Source organism: Camelus bactrianus, chromosome 18 (assembly GCF_048773025.1).
Source record: "Camelus bactrianus isolate YW-2024 breed Bactrian camel chromosome 18, ASM4877302v1, whole genome shotgun sequence".
NCBI classification, from domain to species: Eukaryota; Metazoa; Chordata; class Mammalia; order Artiodactyla; family Camelidae; genus Camelus; species Camelus bactrianus.
The window spans coordinates 19214964-19236625 of record NC_133556.1 but is presented as its reverse complement, the minus strand read 5'-3'; the positions used below and the strand labels follow the sequence as shown (position 1 = coordinate 19236625).

Sequence of the window (21662 nt, the reverse complement as noted above, 5' to 3'; positions counted from 1 at the left end):
GACCACCAGGTAACAGCACATCTTCCTTCCGTCAGGTCACCATTCAAACAAGACTTATGCTAAAGCCATAGTAAACAGATGAGTAACACATTTTTCCTTCCATTATTTCCCAAATTTACCAGTGCCAGGACCTCCTTGTCAAAGTAGCTTTGAAAATAATTTCAAAGAAGACAGATCAGCGATCAGCCTAACTTGCTTGCACATTTTAAAACTGTATTGATATCGTGACGTCTAACTGGATATCACAAGAACTAGAGCATGGATATCTAGGCCAGGTCCAAAATATTCATTTTAAATAACATGTTAATCTTGAGTTCCCTTCCTTGCTTGTCTTTGTAATCTTTGTTATCACTTAGGTTCTCCCCTTCATATCTGACATCAACCAGTGAGGTGCATATCAAGCTTACTTAGATCCCACAAACAACCAAGAGAAAAATTAAAGCAGAGGTTTTAGGACAAAAGGGATGCTTGTACGTCTGTTTAATAGGTAATGCAGAGATCCAGGAGAAAATGGGAGAACAAATTCCTGAGCATGGTGTCTGGCACAGAAAACTTCTTAAATTAATACTCTCTTTTAAGAGAGCACTGATTCCCGCCCCCCCCCAAACGTCACATGACTCAACATGCAGGCTTCAGCTCAGAAGTCTCTCACACACCACTACCAGTCAAAACATTTTAACTTTTCTAAGACGAAAACTACCGTTTTTATTCTCTCCGTAATCCCGTCTAGACTATACGTTCCATAGAAGCAGAGACCTCAGCTGTTCGGATTTCGTAGGTTTCGGTCTCACCTGTGCGTGTCCCCGGCCTGGTCTGGGAATAAGAGCGGCGAACTCACAGGACAAGGCCTCCGCTCTCGTCGAGCTAATGATCCAAGCTAGAGGCCACTACGGCCGGCTTCAAAGCCCACGTCTCTGCAGAAGGGTAGATAGCGGGAAGTCTCCCTGAGAAACCGGCTTGCAGACACCGAGTTGTCCTAGAGCTCCGGAGAGGACTGGAGCTGGGAGCCCGCGGGTGGGGGCCGGGAGCCCGCGGGCGGAAGCGGGGAGGAAGGGGCTCTCTCATTGGACAACCCAAGTCGGGAGAATCCAAAGTGGCGGGGGTGGGGGTGTGGGGGAGATTGTGATGGGCTGTCGTAGACTTAGTCAGAAGAGGATTGCAGAGGGGATATCAGAGCAGGAAAGGAATCCCAAAGTGGTGACTTAAATTCTCTTCTGAATATTTACTTACGCAATTATGCGTCTCACTGTCCTGCGTCTTGGGGGAATTGGACCGCTCCGACCTCCTCCAGGGAGCCGTAGAGCGAGGAGCAGTAGAGCGCGGTCGGCCGTATAGAGAGTCGCCCTCCCCGCGGAGGCGTGGGAAAGTGCCGCGAGGGAAGCTGGGATACTCCCGCCGTCCGCCATCATCCGGCCGTCCTAGAAGGCGGTAGTGTCTTTGGGTCGGAGCAATCTTGAGCCATGAAGCTGATAACCAGAGCCGGGTCCCTCGCGGTAAGCACAGCAGGGGCGCGCTTGGGGAAGGGTTGGGGAGCAGTTTGTCAGCAGGGTCATACGGACCGGAGATGCCTGGTCTGGGGCCCCGGGGCCTTGGGCTTCCGTTTGCCCTTCAGCTGAACCCGGCCGAGCAAGTGGGCTGCTGGCTGGGTGGGTCGGGCGTTGGAGGGCCAGCTGGTGCTCTGAGCAGGAGAGACCTAATGCCGGAAAACCTAAGACAGGGAGAGGGCTTCAGAGCCGAGGCGAAGCAAGTCGGTGGAGGGGACCTTTGAAGGTCACTGCTGCACTTGGCGTGCGGAAGGAGATTGCAAGACCAGGTCCCTGTGGGGCGGCGTAGACCTAGCCCCCCCCGTCCCTACCCTATCACCTGCGGCCTCTGTTTCTTGGCGTATCACGGAGCATCAGCTTCCCCAACGGTTAAGTGGGCACGTGTGTAAAATCATAGGAAGAAATGAACTAACGCGTTTACAGCGTTTTTCACAGCACCTGGAGCTTTGGTGTCCTGCTGTATAATAAAGTGTGCTTTTCTTGATCTCTTGTTAAGAGAGTTTATCTAGGAGGGGCTCTTGACCTGCTCTCAAGAGCTTCTTAAAGCTCCTCCTTCAAGCCCAAGTGAAACATAGCTGTCACTTGGGAAAACTACTCTAGTGTCAGTGTTATGTCAAGTTGGAGCGATGATTAACAAGGGGGGTAGCGAGGCCAATTTTGCCCTCAGGAGACAGTTGGCAATATGCAGAAACTTTTGTGTTATAAGAACCTGTGGGAGAGTGCTAGTGCTGAACATCTTACAGTGCACAAGGCCACCCACAAAAAAGAATTATCCAGCCCCCCCAAAAACTGAATAAAGTTACGCATTTATCTGACATTTAAGAGGACCCCTTTACCCTTCCAGTGGTTGCATATTATGTTGTTGAGAACCTGCTGTCGATGAAGCTATTGTTAATCTCAGGATATATTAATCAAAGAAGATTAAATCCTTGATTGTGTAGTCTTAGTGTAACACGGAAAAGAGTGAAGATACTGTGGGAAATATTTGAGGCTTGGAGGAAGTATTCTTGATGATATACTTTGTCTTTTTTAAAGGCTAGTAAAATGATTAAGGAGATGAAGTCATTTCAGTTGGAAAACAGACTAAAAAGATGAGACTCTTTGGGCAGGTAAGGGAAGCAGTAATGCTAAAATCTATAAAAGGGTACGAATGTGGCTATTCCACACTTTTTCAAAAATCCCCATAGCATTGGAGCTAGAAAGAACCACTTGAAGCTTTAATAAGATAATTAAAAGGTAAAAGAACATACAGTAATTCTTTACATAGTAAGAAATGAACATGGAGAGCTCGGTATTCCTTCAGGCTCTACAAATCACAAATAGAGATTTAAGAGTGGCATAAATAACCTGCCGGGTTAGTAAGTGCATAGTAAGCTAATCAGCTAAGTCCTCCCATGGAGTTCTTTTACCACTGAACATCCTCTATCGCTTAGGCCCAGTCGGATACAATGCGCTGTTCTTTTGAAAAGTGTGATCACCTATCTTTTTTGTGTGTCTAGAGATTTTATTCCCTTAGAGTTGCCCCCAAAGTAAAAGCCACAGCTGCCCCTGCGGGAGTGCCTCCACATCCTGAAGACCTTGAGGTTAGTCCCACTGGCTTGCTCACTGGACCCATAACATACCTTACTGTGCTTGATAATATAAAAACATTAATCACACCCCCGCTTTATTTTAAATACAGTTCACCAGATTACCAAATGGCTTAGTGATTGCTTCTCTTGAAAACTATGCTCCTGCTTCAAGAATTGGTTTGTTCATTAAAGCAGGCAGCAGATACGAGGACTCCAACAATTTAGGAACCTCTCATTTGCTTCGTCTTGCATCAGGTTTGGTAAGCATCTCTTACTACCTCGGTATGTTTAGAAACCTGTGGTATCTCGGTCCTACAGAAAGGAAAACTACAAGCAACAAACCTATATTAGTTTTTTGGAGCTGCCATAACAAATTTTTGCTAACAGGGTGCCTTAAACAATAGGAATGTATCCTCAATGTATCCTTCTAGCCTTCTAGAGGCTAGAAGTCAAAGTCATGGTGTCAGTAGAGCCATGCTCCCTCTAAAGGCTCTTGAAAGAACCCTGCCTTTTCTGTTCCTAGCTTCTGGTGGGTTCCAGCAATCCTTGCCGATCCTTGACTCGGAGCTGCATCACTTCAGTCTCTGGCCCTGTTGTCACATGGCCTTCTCTGTCTGTGTCTCTCTATCCAAATATCCCTCTTATTGAATTTTTCCAGTCGTATTAGATTTAGGGCCCACTCTAACCCAGCATGACCTCGTTTTAAATATTACATCTGCAAAGACTATTTTCCAAATAAGGTCACAATTGCAGGTTCTGCGTGGACATGAATCTTGTGGGGGACCCTATTCAACCCAGTAGAGTCCTCTAGTATAGCTTAAAAAGAACACAGGATATTTACCACAGGGAAGCATTAAATTCGTGTCCATCTGAATGTTAGTGCTAGAGGATAAAAATCAAAATTTTTAATTCTAAAAAGTGCCAAAAATTGAAAAAATTACTCACTCCCATATGAAAATCTCTTTCAGAATAGACTAATGAATCCAGTAAGCTCGCGTTCTATAATGGAATTTTTTACCTAAATGTACTTTATGTAAAAATCTATACTTGTGCTTCTTGGTGAACTTTGTTTTATAATTCTTAAACTAAAAAGGGTTCACTAGGTAAAATTCTTTTTGAATCTAATGACAGACATTAGATTTTGACACAGAGTGATGTTTGGCATACTTAGCACTAAAAAACTGCAAAAAAAAATTGTTCTTTCTTTTTCAAGACTACGAAAGGAGCTTCATCTTTCAAGATAACCCGTGGAATTGAAGCAGTTGGTGGTAAATTAAGGTTTGTTAAAAATAAGTAATTGGAAATAGAACACCAGAAGATAATCGATTGTAAGGAAACTTTTCTGTGTCATCAAGGTGGTTAACAATTCTGAAGACACAAGAAGACTGATGAATCTGACACATAAAATGTAAAACATCGTTATGCATTAAAGTAAAAATTTAAGTAACTGCGAGTAGATATTTGCAACATGTGTAACAGGCTGTTCCCAGAATAGGAACCTGGACACTATGATCTTCACTTGTACACCCATCAAATGTTTTATGTATCATGTGTTGGCAACGTTAAGGGAGATGGAGAGTCTTTATACTGCTGGGGGAGTGTAAATTGGTAAAACTACTTAGAAAAGATCAAGGAATATCTGTTAATATTGACAATGAGCATATTCTACAACCTACTGTTTTTAATCCACATGCACAAAGACTTTATTGAGAATGGAAGCAACCTAAATGCCTATCTTTAAAAGGATGGATAAATAAAGTATGATACAGTAATAGGCTGGGACTACCACACAGCAGTCAAGGAATGAACTCGATCTATATCAACATACTAGACTTAAAATCAAAATGTTTTGTGGAAAAACAAGTTTCAAGATTTTTAGCAAAATAGTAATACATAGTGCTTATGATCACGTTTGTCTCTAGAATTGGAAAGTGAGGGAGTTAGCCTGGGAAGGGTACAAAGAGATCTTCAGCTTTAACATTGCCTTTTTTTTTTTTTTAAGTTATGGCAAAATATACATAACATAAAATTTATCACCTTTAAGTGTATAGTTCTATGGCGATAAGTCTCATTAAGCAACCATCACCACCACCCGTCTCCAGAATGTGTTCATCTTTCCCAACTGAAAGTCTGTAGCCGTTAAACACTTCACCCCCCTTCCCCTCCTCCCTAGGTGCAGATAACCACTGTTTTATGTCTCTGTGAATTTGACTACTCTAGGGACCTCATATCAGTGGAATCATACAGGATTTGTCCTTTTCGTGACTGACTTATTTAGGAAAATTTTTTCAAGGTTTATCCATGTGTAACATGTTGGGATTTTCTTTCTTTTTAAGATTGAAATATTTGCCCTTTTCTTACTTACGATATTTTTTAGCATTTTAAAATTTTAGTTGAATATATATTTTTTTTGTTACACTATTATTTATACTTTTTTATACTTCAAAATAATTTTTCCAAGGGAATTGATTGATTTAACAAGGATGTCAGGGAAAGCTTATTCTTCTGATTTAGATAATTCACTGTCATTTCTTTTTCACTCAGTGTGACTGCAACAAGGGAGAGCATGGCTTACACTGTGGAGTGCCTGCGGGATGATGTGTAAGTCCCTGTGTGTGTTCAGGACATCTGCTTTTAAAGGAATACTAAGCTGCTCAGTTCTAGTCTTTTTTTTTTAATGAGGCATCATGACCTCTGATGTTGGTTTTAGATTATCATTCACAACCTGCCTGAAGTTTAATATTGAGAGCTTTAACAGTTACGTAGAATGGATGTTGGTTTTAGATTTTTGACTGGTAACTCTCCATGTCTTCTGCAGTGATATTCTAATGGAGTTCCTGCTCAACGTCACTGCAGCACCAGAATTTCGTCGTTGGGAGGTGGCTGCCCTTCAGTCTCAGCTGAGGATTGACAAAACCGTGGCTTTTCAGAATCCACAGGCTCGTAAGTGCACTTTCAGATTACATTCAGTTGTGTCTTAAAACACTGGGTTTTTGAGGAGATTGATTTATAGAGGAATAAAATTGCTACTGAATTTTTTTTTCTCCTTGGGCTTGGAAATGTCCTTTCCAGAAATGTGTCCACTTTTTAAAATGTATTGTTTGTTCATTTGTATTGTTGATTATTTTTCATCGTTGATGGTATGTAAATTGGTGATAGAATCCTAGGCCTTTTCCCTGCTCCCCCCACCCGCCACTGGTTTTTAATGGTTTTGCTTACACCAGATCTGGCGGCAGTTTATTCCTGCTGCTGTAGTTTATTGTTACACATTGCTGTTATTGTTCAGCTGACTCACCTTTATTGGGTCTTTCCAAAGCAGTCAACTTAATTTTCAAAAAATAAGAACTTTTTTTCTATTCATATTTGTGTTTATATAATGTTTAATTATATAACCTTGACAAGTACATGTGGTAAAACATATCAGTCAGAAAGCACCACTGACTGTCAGAAGTCACACAGCTGGTAGGTGCAGGCATGTGCAGGTAGGCTGTAAGCAGGTGACCAGCCGCAGAGGCTCAGCGCAGGATGGGCTTCACTCAGGTGCAGGCCTGTCGAGAGGAGGTCTCCTGCCAAGTGTCTGGAACATAGTAAGTGCTTGGTACCTGTTAGTTAATGTTATTTCATGATGATACTTTGTGTCACAAAGGAGAATGATCTTTGTTACTCCAGACCTCTACCAAAGAAGTAGAACAATAAAATTATAGAAATGATGACTTACCGTGTTCAGAGTAGCTTTCCTCCCCACTGGTGGCTGTGAGGCTCCAGCCCTTATCCTTTCTGCCTGAACAGTTATTGTAGTCTCCTGGCTGGTGTCTCTGCCTCCAGGCGTACCTCTTCGGTCCATCTGCCACATTGCCATTACAATGATCCTTCTTGACATGAAAATCTGGTGAAAATCCTTTAAAGGCTTCTTAGTATTTATAAGGTAAAGTGTAAACTCTTTAACTTAGCATATATGTTTACTCATGATCTGGCCCTGCCTCCCTCCCTTGTTTCTTGCTCCACACTGTTCCCCTCCTAGCTGCAATTCCCCCTCGGAATCAAACAGTTGTCATACTTTACGCCTTTGTCTGTTTCCTCTGCCAGAAATGTTGTTTCAGTTCATTCACCTGGGAAACACCTACTGAGGTGATCTGGAACAACATTTTATCCCAGATTTTATTTCTGTTGCTCCTTTCTAATTCCCACTGCCCTTCCCTAATGCCCCCACTGCGCTTTTGATACTACTAACATCAAGCACACCCATAATACTTTATTTTACAGTGTTTCCCCTCATATTTTGAGGGCGGGCATTGTTGTCTTACTCGTCTGTTTTACTTCCGGCACTTAGCACAGTGCCTGGCATAGAGGGGCTGCCCAAATAATGAGCAAACACAAGAGACACCTCAGGCAGAGGCACTGAACCAGGACAGCAGGGACAGTGCCAGGGCACCAGTGAGGAGTGCAGTTTGGCAGTAGCATCTTAACCTCTGTAAGTTAGTAATATGACCTAAAACTGACACTGTTGTATCTCCTCTTATCCTGACAACCCACTCGTTAGAAGGGGGAACCTTGAAGTAAGCAAAATTCAGATTAGACGACTTAATCAAGGTCACGTGGCTAGTTGGTGGCAGAACTGTAACTAGACTCAGACTTCAGGCCATTATGCTTTCCAGATAATACCAGGGAGATTAAAGTTAGAGAAGTGTTTAGGTGGACTCTGATGTTTAGAAGCTGCTGTCGTTGAATCTCTTACTTTTCTGAGCAAATTCAACTGGGAGAATTTTAAAAGTTGCTAGAAGTTAAATGATAATAAATTTCAAGTTCTCTTAATATTTGAATGCTATAAGATGACTGAAATTCTAAAGTCTAGTTACTTTCTAGGCTCTAAACGTATTGTTATCTTTATTTAAATCACATTTCCATAACCACTTCTTTACTTATTTTATAGATGTCATTGAAAATTTGCATGCTGCAGCTTACCGAAATACCTTGGCTAACTCCTTATATTGTCCTGATTATAGGATTGGAAAAGTGACACCAGACGAGGTACTGATAAAACACATTACATTTTTAAATGTGCTTGTTTTCACATTAAATTGAACATTCATCTACCGTTTCAGTTTTGTTTGCTAATTTTTCTTTTTTTCTTCTAATTTAAGAAATTCTCTTGCTTGCTTTTTTTCCCCCATCAGTTTGCTTTTAACCAAAATTCTATCTTAAACAATTTTTGTGTGTCTTTCAACTAAAAAGTTTTTAATTACAAAAGGGACATGTTAATTACAGAAAATTCATTCTGCTCAATTCTGTGAACCTGAAACTTCTCTAAAAAAATAGTCTATTCATTAAAAATAAACAAACAAGTAAATAAATAAATAAATGCCAATGGTTAAAAGAAAATTACAGAAAATTCAGAAAACAGAGACAAGCAAAATAAATGGAAAGAACATCTCCCACATCTAAAGGCATTCATTGTTAATACCTAGGATATATTTTCTTCTAGACCCTTTTCTGTGTATATGTATCTTTTAAGCAATATATAAATGTTTAAATACCATAATCTTGTGGCTAAGTCTTCCTTTAACCACTCTGAATACATAGGTAGGAGTGAATCCACTTCCTTACCTCCCATTCCATCATTAGCCTGCTCACCATCTCATTTACCTTCTCCAGCACAGCTGCCTCACTTTGCTGGCAGTTCAGATTTGTCACATGTCACAGCCACGTGTATATCATAGAACTTTGTTTACAAAATGTGAAACATTGAGTGTTTAATCTGCAAGTGTAGATACGTGTATATAGTCTTAATTTCCCACTCCTACCACCCACCCACCCAAAAATACCAAAAATCATTGAGAAAAAAGTGAGAATTATCCAAAATTTCAAAGTATATATGACTCAGAAATTAAGGTTTTTAATTCTCATTTCCAGTTATCCACTACAGAAAACTGAATTTTATATCCTTTTGCTCTTTTGACTTATCTCCTGGTTAAGAAAACTGTCCAATTATCAATTTACTGCCTACCATTCATATGGCACTTTTTAAAAAATTTTATAACTGATTTTGTCCAACTTGGAACAACCAACATTTTCCATAAGACTGGCCTCTTCAGTGAATTTTTGAAGTTTTTCAGAAATCAGATGCACCCTTGTAAAGATATTATTGAGGTAGCTAAAAGAATTCACATAGATCTTTATTGTGGCTTTGTTTATCATTGTGAAAAATTAGATACAAATTAAATATCCAGCATTAGGGAACTAGTTAAATAGCTTATTAAATATCTGTAGAATGGAATATTATTCAGCCATTCAAAAATATTAATTGATAAAGAAAGATTTAATCGCATATTATCAAGTAAAGAAGAGGTAATTTATGAATAGGATATACCAATATTATGAATAGGGTCCTTTTTTTTTTAAGGGAGGTACTGGGGATTGAACCCAGGACCTCATGCATACTAAGCATGTACTCTACCACTGAGCTATACCCACTCCCTCCCCAAAGGGTCCCACTTTTTTAAAAAATAAGATGTTATGTGTGTATTATAGACAGATAACAAGGTGGAAACCATGGTTATCTCAAAGTTACTGTCATTTTTTAAATGTATCCCTAGGCTAAAGGAAATTCTAAAAAAATCGGCACTAGAATACTTTGAGCAATAGCAGGATTCAATAGGAAACATCAGCAGAAAAAAATATATATGGTTTTCCAAGGTGACTCCTTGGAACATTCACTTTGGGTCATAAATTCTGATAAATTGATTAAAAGTGCAGTCTAGCGAAGCTCAATATTATCACCTATTCTCAAGGAGCCTTTTTAGCCAATTTTTTCTACCCTCCACCATGAATTTTTAATACCATAGATATACTCTGTGTACTATATGTATATTTGTACTTTATGTATAAAGGAATAAGATTTTTTTTTTTTAACCCCAAGAACTAATTTTCAGTCCATTAGAGCAATCATGCTTCTGTTGGGAATGCACGTTTTAGCCCTACTTTTGTATATTAGGTCAAAATGGTAGTATAAACCAGTAATTCTTAGATCTCACTGGTCCTTGAATCACCTGGGTGGGTAGGTGAGTGGTTTTAAATTAAGATTCCAAGATTTCACATTGAATCTGCTGTATCAGTCTGTATAGTGGGCCTGGGAATGAGATGGGGTGGGGAGACATTGACAGTGTTTGTTTTTATTTTTAAAGCTCCTCAAATAATTCTATAATCATCCAGGTTGGAAACCCTGGTATAGACAGTAACCTCATAGCAAGAAGACCTTCAAAGATGGGCAAGAGGAGTATAGTGATGTAACTTTATTAGCCCTACTGTTGTTAATAGCAGTGCTTTATTACTACCTGTATAAAAACAAAAGAAACCTGATTTGCTGCTTAAGTCACATTATAATAAAAATTATAAACTTAGTCCCATTTTTTTCAAGTTCAGGCTAGTGTGTGCTCTTATTTTTTCATTACTTTTTTTTATTCCATTTTTTTTTCATTAGTTTCATTGAGATGTAATTCACATACCGTATAGTTCACCCATTTAAAATACACAAATCATTAGCTTTTATTATATTCACAGAGTTCCATAACCATCACCACATTAAGTTCTAGTTCTTTTAAGCAATGGTTTTTAAAATAAAATCTCAGTGTAATTCAGCACTAGGTAGTCACTTATAGTTCCTTGTAGCAGCTTTTAAGCCTTAGTATTTTCTGCTGAATTGCAGTTTTACATTTTTCAGCTTTCTGTATTTATACCAATATAACTTGATGTTTTTAAACTTCCTCAGTTACATCACTACATTCAGAACCATTTTACAAGTGCAAGAATGGCTTTGATTGGACTTGGTAAGTTGGGAATTGCCTGTATGTCGGTTCGCTTCTTTAATAGTGGTCCTTTAAGCTATAATTATATGAACACAGGATTGAACAAAATTTGAGAACTCATCCTCTGTTTATGTCAGAAAGTCATGTGATAGAATTTCGATAGCCAGACTTTTTTTTTAAAGCAGAATCCAGCATTTAACTTTTTAAAGTACTGGCTTTTAAATTCATTTTTGTATTTGCAGAACTGATGACAAAGGGCAGATTTCACTAAGCAAAGAGCTTGTACAGACAGCTTTTGTTTTTGGTTTTGTTTTAAGTCCAATTTAATAGAAAAATAGACAAAGAACATTAACAATTTGTGGGGAAAATGTGTGTGTATGTGTATGTGTTTATGTATAGCCAATTATTGTAAAAGATGTAATTGTAATAACAAAGACATTTTAGATCTGAGATTGGCAAAAACTAAAAGATTGACACTACCCAGTACTAACCAAGGTATGGAGAAATAGACACTCTCAAAAATTACTGGTAGGAGTGTAAACTGGTATAACATTTGGAGGTCTGTTTTAACATATTAAAATTCTAAATGTTTATGCTCTTAGACCCAGCAATTTTGCTTATAAGAATTTACCCTGCAGAAGCACTTGGTCAAGTTTACAAACTAGTTGCATGAGAAGATTATGTACAGTATTGAGTTTTTGTTCATTTGTTTTATAAATAACAGCTTAATTGAGGTATAATTCACATGCCATAAAATTCACCCTTTAAGTGTACAGTTTTACTTTAAACTTAAGTGTACAGTAAAAACCAAAACACTTTTTTGTGTGGCTTTTAGTATATGCAGAGTTGTGCAGCTATTGCCACTATCTAATTTCAGAACATTTTCTTCATCCCCAAAAGATGAAGTCACTCCTCATTCTACCTCGTCCCTGCCTCTGGCAACCACTAATCTACTTTCTGTCTGCTGTGTACAGCTGACTATTCTGGACATTTCATATAAATGGGATTGTACAATAATAGCCTTTGTAACTGGCATCTTTGCTTAGTCACTCAGCGTAATGTTTTCAGAGTCCATCTATATTGTAGCATGCACCAATGTTCCACTCCCTTTTCCGGCTGAAAAATATTTCATTGCCACACTTTGTTTATCCATTCATTCATCAGTCGAACATTTGGGTTGTTCCCAGTTTGGGGCTGTTATTTATGTAAACAGTCATGTATAAATTTTTTAACAAAACATCTATTTTTAATTCTTCTGAATATATACCTTGGGGTAGAATTGCCAGGATATCTATCTTGTTGTTGAACCATTTGAAGAACTGCCAGATTGTTTTACAAAGCAGCTGAACCATTTTACATTCCTGTCAACAGTGCAGAAGGGTGCCAGTTTCTCCACATCTTCATTAACACTTGTTATTACCTGTCTCTTGATTATGGCCATACTAATGTTGAGCTGTGAGAATTCTTTGCATATTCTGGATACTAATCCTTACCAGGTACATGATTTGCAAATATTCTGTAGGTTATCTTTTCACTCTTTTGAAAATGTCCTTTGATGCACAATGCAATATTGTTTTAATAGCCAACTATTAGAAGCATACTAATGTCCATCAAGAAGGGATTAAGTAACTGATGGTATGTCCATATAATAGAATTCTTTATAACCATAAATGTTTGGTGTAGTCCACTCACTTAAATGTAAAAGACAAGTTAGAAAAAATAGCAATAGGATAATACCATTTTAAAAATAAAAGAAAATGAGGATAAAATTAATATTTGCTGAAGCTGTAAATGGGTATCTCTGGAAGTGTGGGGTTATGGGGGAGCTCTTTTCTTTACTGTTTAATTCTGTAATATTTGAATTGTATAATCATACATTTTAAAACAGTAGGCATTTTACAATTGTGTTTTAGAGATTCTGGTTCCAGCTTGTTTTTGTTTCTGTGGAAATAGGTGTGAGTCATCCTGTTCTAAAGCAAGTTGCTGAACGATTTCTCAATGTGAGAGGCGGCCTTGGTTTATCTGGTGCAAAGGCCAAATACCGTGGAGGTAAGCATTTTGTTCTATTGAGTTACTTTATCAGGATGCCCCCTCTCACCCCAGCAGCGTACTGCAGTATAACAGGCCTAACCACTTACTACCAGATAGTATCAGTGTGGAAAGAAAGAATTAGATTGCTTGTGGGTTAGGTATTAAACATGTTTGAGTATGTGTTGGGGGAGGGGCGGGCTGGCATGAGGAGAGCACAAGGCCACAGAAAAGCTTAATCTCAATAGGTCAATGCTGCGTCATAGAGAATACCGAAGGGTAAAACCACTAGCCACTTTCTTCTTCACTTTCCTTACCTGGCCCCAGGTGAAATCCGAGAACAGAATGGAGACAGTCTCGTCCATGCTGCCCTGGTAGCAGAAAGCACTGCTGCAGCAAGTGCAGAAGCAAATGCATTCAGTGTTCTCCAGCACGTCCTCGGTGCCGGGCCACACGTTAAGAGGGGCAGCAACACCACCAGCTCACTCTACCAGGCTATTGCCAAGGGAACCCACCAGCCATTTGATGTGAGTCTGAGCAGTGGATAGCTCTCTTTTTGTTTTCAAAGGCTCTGTTCATGATGTAGTCCTGATAACTTGGGCTCTTAATGTTAATTCTGCTTTTAAAATTTAAGATGAACGAAAGAAAATCTTTGTAAAATTGAAGAGACAGCCAGGCCTAATTTTAGTACCTTAGTGGGTCTATCAAAAACTTACTGTCTTTTCAGTTATTCTAATAAAAAAGAAGTACTAATGCTTAGAAAATCAGAAGTTCGCAGTTCCGTTCCCTTTAAAGTTTTAGATAGTAAACATTCCCCTAGTTCCAGTTAGTCTTTTTTTCTGATTTCTTCTGTCCCCTTCCATTCTTGTGGCTACTTCCTGAGTTCCACTGCTCTTCATGTTTTCCAAACTGCTTACAGACTTACCCTTCAGCTGGAGATTAAGTTAAAAAAAAGAAAAATGACATTTAGTCATAACAAAAAGCCCATGTTACCTTAGAAGACACCTTTTTATTACAGTCAGGAGAGTGCTAAAGCTTTCAAAATAGTGATATTTAAATCAAGAGAATGTAAATTGTCAACCAGCAAAATACCATTGAATGAGTGACCGTTGTCTGCTCAGTGTAATACCCTACGTGACCTTTGTTGAGATCTTTAAAAGGTAACAAATGTACTAAATTGTAGGATTAAGTACTGTTCGTAATTTCAACAACAGTACATAGCACAGGTAGGTTTATGCTTCAGTAAGTCTTTGGCCATTTGACACTTAACAATGGAAGTTAAAATCAGTCTTTATTTTTTATCCCTCTGTTTAATACTCGAGTGGTAGTTTACACTTTTTTTTTTTTTTTTTTTTTTTTTAAGTAGAGGAGCCTTCTTTATCCAGTACAGTTTCCCAATTGCAATGCCCAACACACAAGTTTTTGCTTTAAAGAAGTTTAGAAGGCTTACTTGACAGTGAAACCCTTGGAATCTTCTGTTCAGAGCCTTAGGATTCCCTGGAGCACAGTTTGAAAACCATTATCTTAAATTAGTCGTAAGTTAGATTTCCTCCAGATTTTCTTTCTCCTGGTTCATGGTCTGCTCTGTTTTCTTTTCTTCATGCTTTACTCTTCACCACTGAATGTTAATGATGCTTTGAGTGACTGGAGTTTAATCTAATCCAGTGACATAATTTAATAGAAATTTCCTACTTCAGACATTTGGGATATGAATGGGATAGTCTCAGAATTGTAAGTAAACGTCAAGTAATTGAAGTGCACACCTTCATATGCTTTACCTGGACTCAGCCAACGGTTTTCAACCTTCAGTGTGCATAAGAATCACCTGGAATGCTAGTTTAAACTGCCAGCTCCCACGCTGCATCCACAGGGATCTGAATGAGTAGATCTGTTGTAGGAACCTGAAAGTCTGTATTTTCAGTGACAACTCAGGTGATCCTTATGTAAATGGTCCACGTAAACACTAGGATACACTGTACTCAGCAGTCATGTTCACCTTAAGGAGCTTAACACTACTCAGACTATAGACAGCAATTCCCCTGTTTTCCAGAGGCTAAACTTCCTGTCACCTTGGACATCTGAGTAATGACCACTAAGCCAAAATTATTTTCCTAATCCTTTGACTTTAGTCTGTAGGAGAAGTGAAAGCAAACTGATGAAAAGGAAGTTACCACCAACAGCAGAGGAAAGAAAGCAGTTTTGTGTAATGCCAAAGGCCACAGTCCATACCACTAAGCCGTACTGAGTCTATAGTAAAATGTTCACAAGTTAATGTTTGCATTAACCTTTAATCATCAAAAGGTGAGAAAATACCCAGCAAAGAGGAAAGTGAGCGATCCTTTTTAGAAAGATTTAAATGAGAAGTTAAAACCATTACAGTTCTGAAAGAGGTAACCTGTGTGAGCAGAATACTTCAGTCCTGGACAGAACCAGTTAAGTGAAATATTAATCTTTGCTTATACTGTGAAAGTACACATTTTTATCCAGACAGCTTTAAGGAAATGATGTCCCGTTTTACCTGGTAGAATGACATACAGTAAAGTTTCATTACATTTCAGGTTTCTGCTTTTAATGCCAGTTACTCAGATTCTGGACTCTTCGGGATTTACACTATCTCACAAGCAGCAGCTGCTGGAGATGTAAGTTCAAATTCTTACCAATTCTCACAAGATTTTTCCCCCATTGACGTTTTTAGTAAAAATATGGAATGTTTGAATGCCATGACTTATCAGAGCAGAGCTCTGTATATCTTTATTAAGGTGTATCTGCTGCAGAGGAAACTTAAAAATGAAAAATGTGTACTAATGCTTCCAGGAAAGAGGGAGGAAATGCCTCCTTGATACTTTGGTTCTGTGTGGCCAAGTGTCGTTGAGTTGTCTCTGGGATATCCAAATGGAGAGCTCAGTGAGGTCAAGCCTAGGATGTATATTGGGAGTCCTCAGTATAAAGAGTGCTGAAGTCAGGGTCATGTGTGAAAGGTTGCAGGAGAAGGAAACTGAAGGTTGAGCTGTGGGAACCACCACCAGGTGACTAAAGAAAATAAGAAGAAAAAGAAGAGAAACTGGTGTATTTGGAGGCCAGGAAGGAAAGAAACACTATTTTGATTTACTCCAGATTAACATCCCTTTAGTTACCACAGAGAGGTCTGGTAGTTCTAGCAAACTAGGACGCTATTGGTGATATTAATCAGTTTACACCAGAGTGTTGGAGGTGGACTAAAATCTATAGAATTAAGGAATAAGTGAGGAAAAAGCAATGCAAAATTGGTGTAGGCAAGTGGAGCTTAGACTTGTGGTGGTGGTAGTTTTAGGAGAGTTTACACTGAGAGATTAAGTTGGAAGAGACAATCATACTGAAAGGAAAGGAAAATTGGAGCAAGTAAAGGAGATGGGAAATCATAGATGGATCAAGTCTGAAAAAGCAAGAGCAAACAGGAATCACAGTACAAGTGGACATTTTAGCATTGGACACAAAGGCTGATGTTGGGCGAAGAGGATGTCAGGGAGATGAAGTACATCCCTGGTGAGGCAGGGGGCTAAGTCATGCTTTGAGAGTCAGAGAAGCGGGGAGAGTTTAAAGAAAGTAATGAGGTTCGGGACAGATGAGTGGCTAGATGCACACAGAATGGGCATAGCAGCAGTTTAGCTGTCTCCTTGTGATGAGTGACCACAGATTCATAGTACAGCCAGTCAGAGGTCTTTCGTGATTTATCATTAGTGTTCACACCTAATGGAGAAATGGAGGAGGCAGGCAGTTGGGTTGATCCTAGATTAGAGTCCTGCGAAGTAGGCAAGTCAGAGGTATGAGGAGATTGCAGGAAGCTGGACACACAAGAGTAACTGAAGGATGTTCATGGATCTAGGCTAAATAAAGAAGTGAAGCCAGAAGGGCCTGATAGATTGGAAGTGGACAAATAAGGAACTAGGGATCTTGGTAAACTGGAAGATAAGGATAGCGTGATTAAAGACTTAGGCCAGAGGTCTTGGAATGAGAGGATTTCAGAGGCAGATGTAGGTTATGTCCAGTTCTGGGGTATGGCTGTGAAAATACGTAGCTAAAATGGAGGGGAAATGAGGGTCCTAGAATTCAGGTGATTAGGGAGAACAGTAAGTTTCAGACCCAGAATGATGCCAAGGTTGGGATGGAAAAAATCAGGGACCAGGTTTATGTATTTATTTAATTATTCAACAGATATTTACCAGGTACCTACCCACATCACTGGAATTTGATTCCTTCTTGACTCCAGCCTTCCAAGTATGGATAAGCTCTACAGATGGGCTGTGTGTGGACTACTTGTTTCTTCTTAGTGAACAGCAGGAGATCGCAGTATCGATTACATGACTGAGAGTCTGGGGAGGTTTTAGAGGTGTTTATTCTTTACAGGCAATCATAAGTCCCTGTGTTCTCTTAAACCCTCCTGCCATCCTCTTCCCTCTGCCACTTTAAGCCTGTAAAGAACTTGGCTACTTGAATATTGTACAGACAGCTGCTTTATGGAACATTGGAAGCATAAGAAGCACACAGTGACCTAAGAATTCCAAATAGACGCTACACTATTTCTCGTGTTTCGGCCTCAGTAGAGGAGTGTTTGATCACTGCAGACTCCAGCACTGATCAGAGATTTTACTTGTCTGTCCTAGGTTATCAAGGCTGCCTATAACCAAGTCAAAACAATTGCTCAAGGAAACCTTTCTAACACAGATGTCCAAACTGCCAAGTAAGTTTCAGTGTTAACTGAGTTTCATGTTGCAGTTATTTGAAAGTTGTATTTTTTTCTAGTACAACACTATTGTAATAAATGCACAAAAGGATTGAAAGGGTACAGAAAACTATTTAAAAGGAAAGGTGAATACGCTCCTACCACCAGGAGATATCATTGTTAACATTTTGCTTATTTTCTTGACCATTTTTATGCATTTTTAAATATAATTTTTAATATTGTATATATACTTACATCCTATTTAATAGTGTTTATTGTAGAAATTTGAAAATTATAAACAGAAAAAAAGACAGAAGTTATCTTTCATTCTCTACCAATGATTCTTCCCTTTTTTTTAAACATTATAATGATGTTTCCATTTATTCAGATTACTAAAAATTTGCCATAAAGTTTTAATTGGTGTGTCAGAATATACTTATTGGACATTTTCTGCATTTGGAAATTATAAACTGTAAAGGGTACCTCTGGGCTTAAAATATTTTTGTGTTTCTTATTACTTTCTTGGTATAGATTCCCACCTAGGCCGAGAGTTGTAAATATTATAATGAAAGTCTCTGTATTAAAATATATGTATATGTTTATATAAATGTATGTATATGTTTATATAATTTTACTTTTATATTTTGGAGTCACAATGTAAAAGGTTGTACCAGTTTATAATCACATTGTCAGTATAGGAATGAGAATGCCTGTTTACCATAACCATTGGCTTTTTTTTTTTTTTCAAATACTCTTTACTGATTTGATAGACCCAAAAAAGACATCTGGTTAAAAGATTGCAGTATCTGTCTCCTGTTTCATGATTTTTAAATCCCCACTGTCCTCATTGAAAGTGCTGACAACACCTCAACTCAGTAGTCCTGGGAGTTTCTCTAACCTTTTAGAGACAGACTTTGGACAGAATTGGAAGTCAGCTTGCACTTTCCTACAGACATTTAGAACATTTAAATTTGACTCCATCTATTTAAGACAGTTCAGAATATGAATTCTGAAACTCTGGCGGTCTTCATGGTCATTTAGTATTGCCCACAAAGGAAGTCTGACAGGGTGAGTTACAATCCAGGAGGGAACAACCTTTTGCCGTTTCTGTCCTCGTTAGTATTATTACTTTATTATACTGAACAAACAAAAAAATTGCATCTCTTGAGTAAGTATGACACAGTTTATTAAATGTATACATGGAGCCAAGGATGGTGGGATGCGGTTCCCCATGACTACACTAGAAACAAGTCATGATGAGAATAAACTGAAAGACTGGATTTGCTTAGGAAAAATTGGTTCCAAATCTAATTTATTTTTTTTTAAATATATTTACTTAAATGTAGCACAGTTTTTATAAGGTATACCAACATGTAGAAGATGGAGGTTTGATTATTAATGTCAAGATATGTTTGTTTCTGCCATTTTGATGGAGTTGATACTTTTCCTTGTAAGGTTCTTTGTTTTCCTATAGTGAAAGAAAGTGAGGTGTCATTGCAGAAGTGACAAACTAATAATTTCTTGGTAAAGTTTATTGCAGGTAAAATCTTTTCAATTAAGCTGACAATGTGGTAAAATTGCTACATTAAATTATGTTTAATAGAAATCTTGCTACAGAGTGCCAAGGAGATTAGTTTATTTTGAGAGGTAAATAACTCAGGTGCCTTTCTGAGCACCAGTCTCTTTCTGGGATAATTATGAATTGAGTTTTATTTCAGAGTGAGGCTCCTGTGCCCATATTTAAGCCATAGGACTTACAGGACCTATGCTGTCCTTCCCCACTGCTCACCCCTCAGTGAGGCAAATCCCAGCACAGAAATGGGGCTGAGGGCCAGGGGTGACAGATTATCAGTACACAACACTTTGGTAAGTGGACAGTGAGAAGAGATACTTTCTTCAATAGAAATGCCTAAAATTATCACCAAAATATCAGGAGGCAAGAGCTATTTCATTAATCAAAACTTCACATTAAAATAGTTTTAACTAGATCTAAGTTCTAATTCAAAATCAAAAGGCAATCTCTTGGGTTTTCAAATATAGTCTTGTATTGACAGCTTTCAAAAGGATAATGTGAATAATAAAAGAGTTGGTGAACTGAAGAAATAGAATGGAGACCTTTAGTGCTGTTGAGATTTCAAAGCTGTTAATTTATATATTTACCAAAACATGTTTCAGGGTTTGGGAACAAACTTTAAAATTGCCGTGCTCTGTAAAACTGGCTTCTGCGTTAGTTACACACGTTTTATTGAACAGGAACAAGCTGAAAGCTAGCTACCTAATGTCTGTGGAGTCTTCTGAGAGTTTCCTGGATGAAATTGGGTCCCAGGCTCTAGTTGCTGGATCCTACGTTCCGCCATCCACAGTCCTTCAGCAGATTGACGCAGTAGCTGACGCTGATGTCATAAATGTAAGCAAGTGAAAATTTATTTAACATCAAATAACTTGTCCTTAATGATCCAGTTTCAGAAGGAATGTATAAGCTTCCTTGGGCTACGTATGGTCTTCTGGTCTGGGGCCTGTCTACCTCTTGTGGAGGCAGAAGGGCTCATTACCATCAGACCTGCAGACAGCCTCCTTGTCAACTCAGGGTATCCTCATTCAGCTAAATTACCGTTAGATCCTTAAACCGTTTTAGATCCTTAAAGGTCAAGGAGAGTCAAATATTGGCAGTTTCACACGATTCAACCTAATTGTCAAGTTTGGTATTTTCCGTCCTCACTCCTAAGAGATAAACTCTATCCTGCCAGTCCTTCATGATCCAGTCTTCTCGGTCTGAGACATTCTCTTGCCCCTGCTGTTTTGTGTTGGGTTTTTTTTTTTTTTTCCCTTCACATATTTTGTTTGCTATAAGATTGAGTTGTCTTACACCTCTCTGTATTCCCTACTGTGCCTAACAAGTACATGAACTACAGAATAAAGCCAGAATCAGTCCTTTTTATATTAAAAATGCCTACTCCCCTTCCATGGTAGAGGTCTCAGCCATCTCACCAAGGGATCTACCTTATATGTAGGGACAACGGGGGTAGGAAAAAGAAACAGGCTGTGTCAAGATAGTAACACTGACTTGATTTCACTTGGCCTCTACGTTCATCGTACACACTCTCCCAAATGGCTTTCCCCATCTTGTACACTGTACTGTCACGTGAGCCCAACCCAGCTGCCTCCAACACCATCTCTGTTTAAAAAGCTGGCCTGAGATACTGTGGGGTTGTTCCTCATGGTATTACACTTAACCTAAACAACTAGCCTTTGTTTGGTTTGGTTTTTCATTTGTTTTGTTTTGTAGGGGAGGCAGTTAAGTTAGTTTATTTTTAGAGGCAGTACTAGGGAATGAACCCAGGTCCTTGTCCGTGCTAAGCACACGCTCTACCACTGGAGCTATGCCCTCCCCCTAAACAGCCAGCCTTTGGAGTATAACTTTTCAGTTAACAGTGTATGTTTTATTGACTCAGACTATTTGCCATTGTAATATAGAAACAAGGAAGTACACCTCTGCCCTGTTTTGCAATGTCAGAGAGGTTTTCTTTTTCCCCCTTTTTAAAGCTACCTGCATCTCTAGAGCACCAGACTTGCTCAGTCACACATAGGATGGAATATTCCGAGGAAAAGAAGTTTATCTTCTTGCTTATTTCTATTAACTTTCTGTTTTGTTTGTTTGTTTACTTAAAGGCTGCAAAGAAGTTTGTTTCTGGCCAGAAGTCAATGGCAGCAAGCGGCAATTTGGGGCATACACCTTTTGTTGATGAGTTGTAACACTGAAACACATGTTACAGGAAAGAGCTGAACATTTTCTCAACCCATAGCAGCAAACACATGGAAGTCAAAAATCTCTAATGTAATATTTATCTTTTTTCAAAATATTGTAAAGCATAAATGCAGGTAATTGTTCCCAGCTGACCTAAAGTCAATAAAACATTCTGTTTAAATGTTTTTCTTGCATTTTTCCTAATCAGTCAACAACTATTTATCATATGCTGAGGTTTTTGTTTTGATGCTTTAAAGGAGAACAGAAATATAA

General features: G+C 38.7%; 1 protein-coding gene and 1 non-coding gene across 3 annotated transcripts; one reads left to right on the top strand and one right to left on the bottom strand.

The window, feature by feature from the left end:
- The first annotated feature begins 1337 nt into the window (after nt 1-1337).
- UQCRC2 (ubiquinol-cytochrome c reductase core protein 2) lies at nt 1338-21574 on the top strand. 2 transcript variants are annotated; one of them, XM_045521165.2, is made up of 15 exons: nt 1410-1493; nt 2580-2653; nt 3044-3127; nt 3226-3375; nt 4329-4393; nt 5660-5716; nt 5934-6058; nt 8046-8143; nt 10881-10938; nt 12871-12966; nt 13273-13472; nt 15504-15584; nt 17586-17662; nt 19898-20051; nt 21314-21574. In XM_045521165.2, exons 2-15 carry the CDS (start codon nt 2636-2638, stop codon nt 21395-21397), a joined length of 1347 nt encoding a protein of 448 aa, XP_045377121.1. In that variant the 5' UTR covers nt 1410-1493; nt 2580-2635; the 3' UTR covers nt 21398-21574. The 2 variants fall into 2 exon arrangements, with proteins under 2 accessions (XP_010959332.1, XP_045377121.1); XM_010961030.2 differs by lacking the exon at nt 2580-2653 and having other exon boundaries at nt 1338-1493.
- TRNAT-AGU (transfer RNA threonine (anticodon AGU)) lies at nt 9515-9589 on the bottom strand. Its single transcript has one exon. It is a non-coding gene; the product is annotated as a tRNA-Thr (tRNA).
- Nucleotides 21575-21662: the final 88 nt, after the last annotated feature.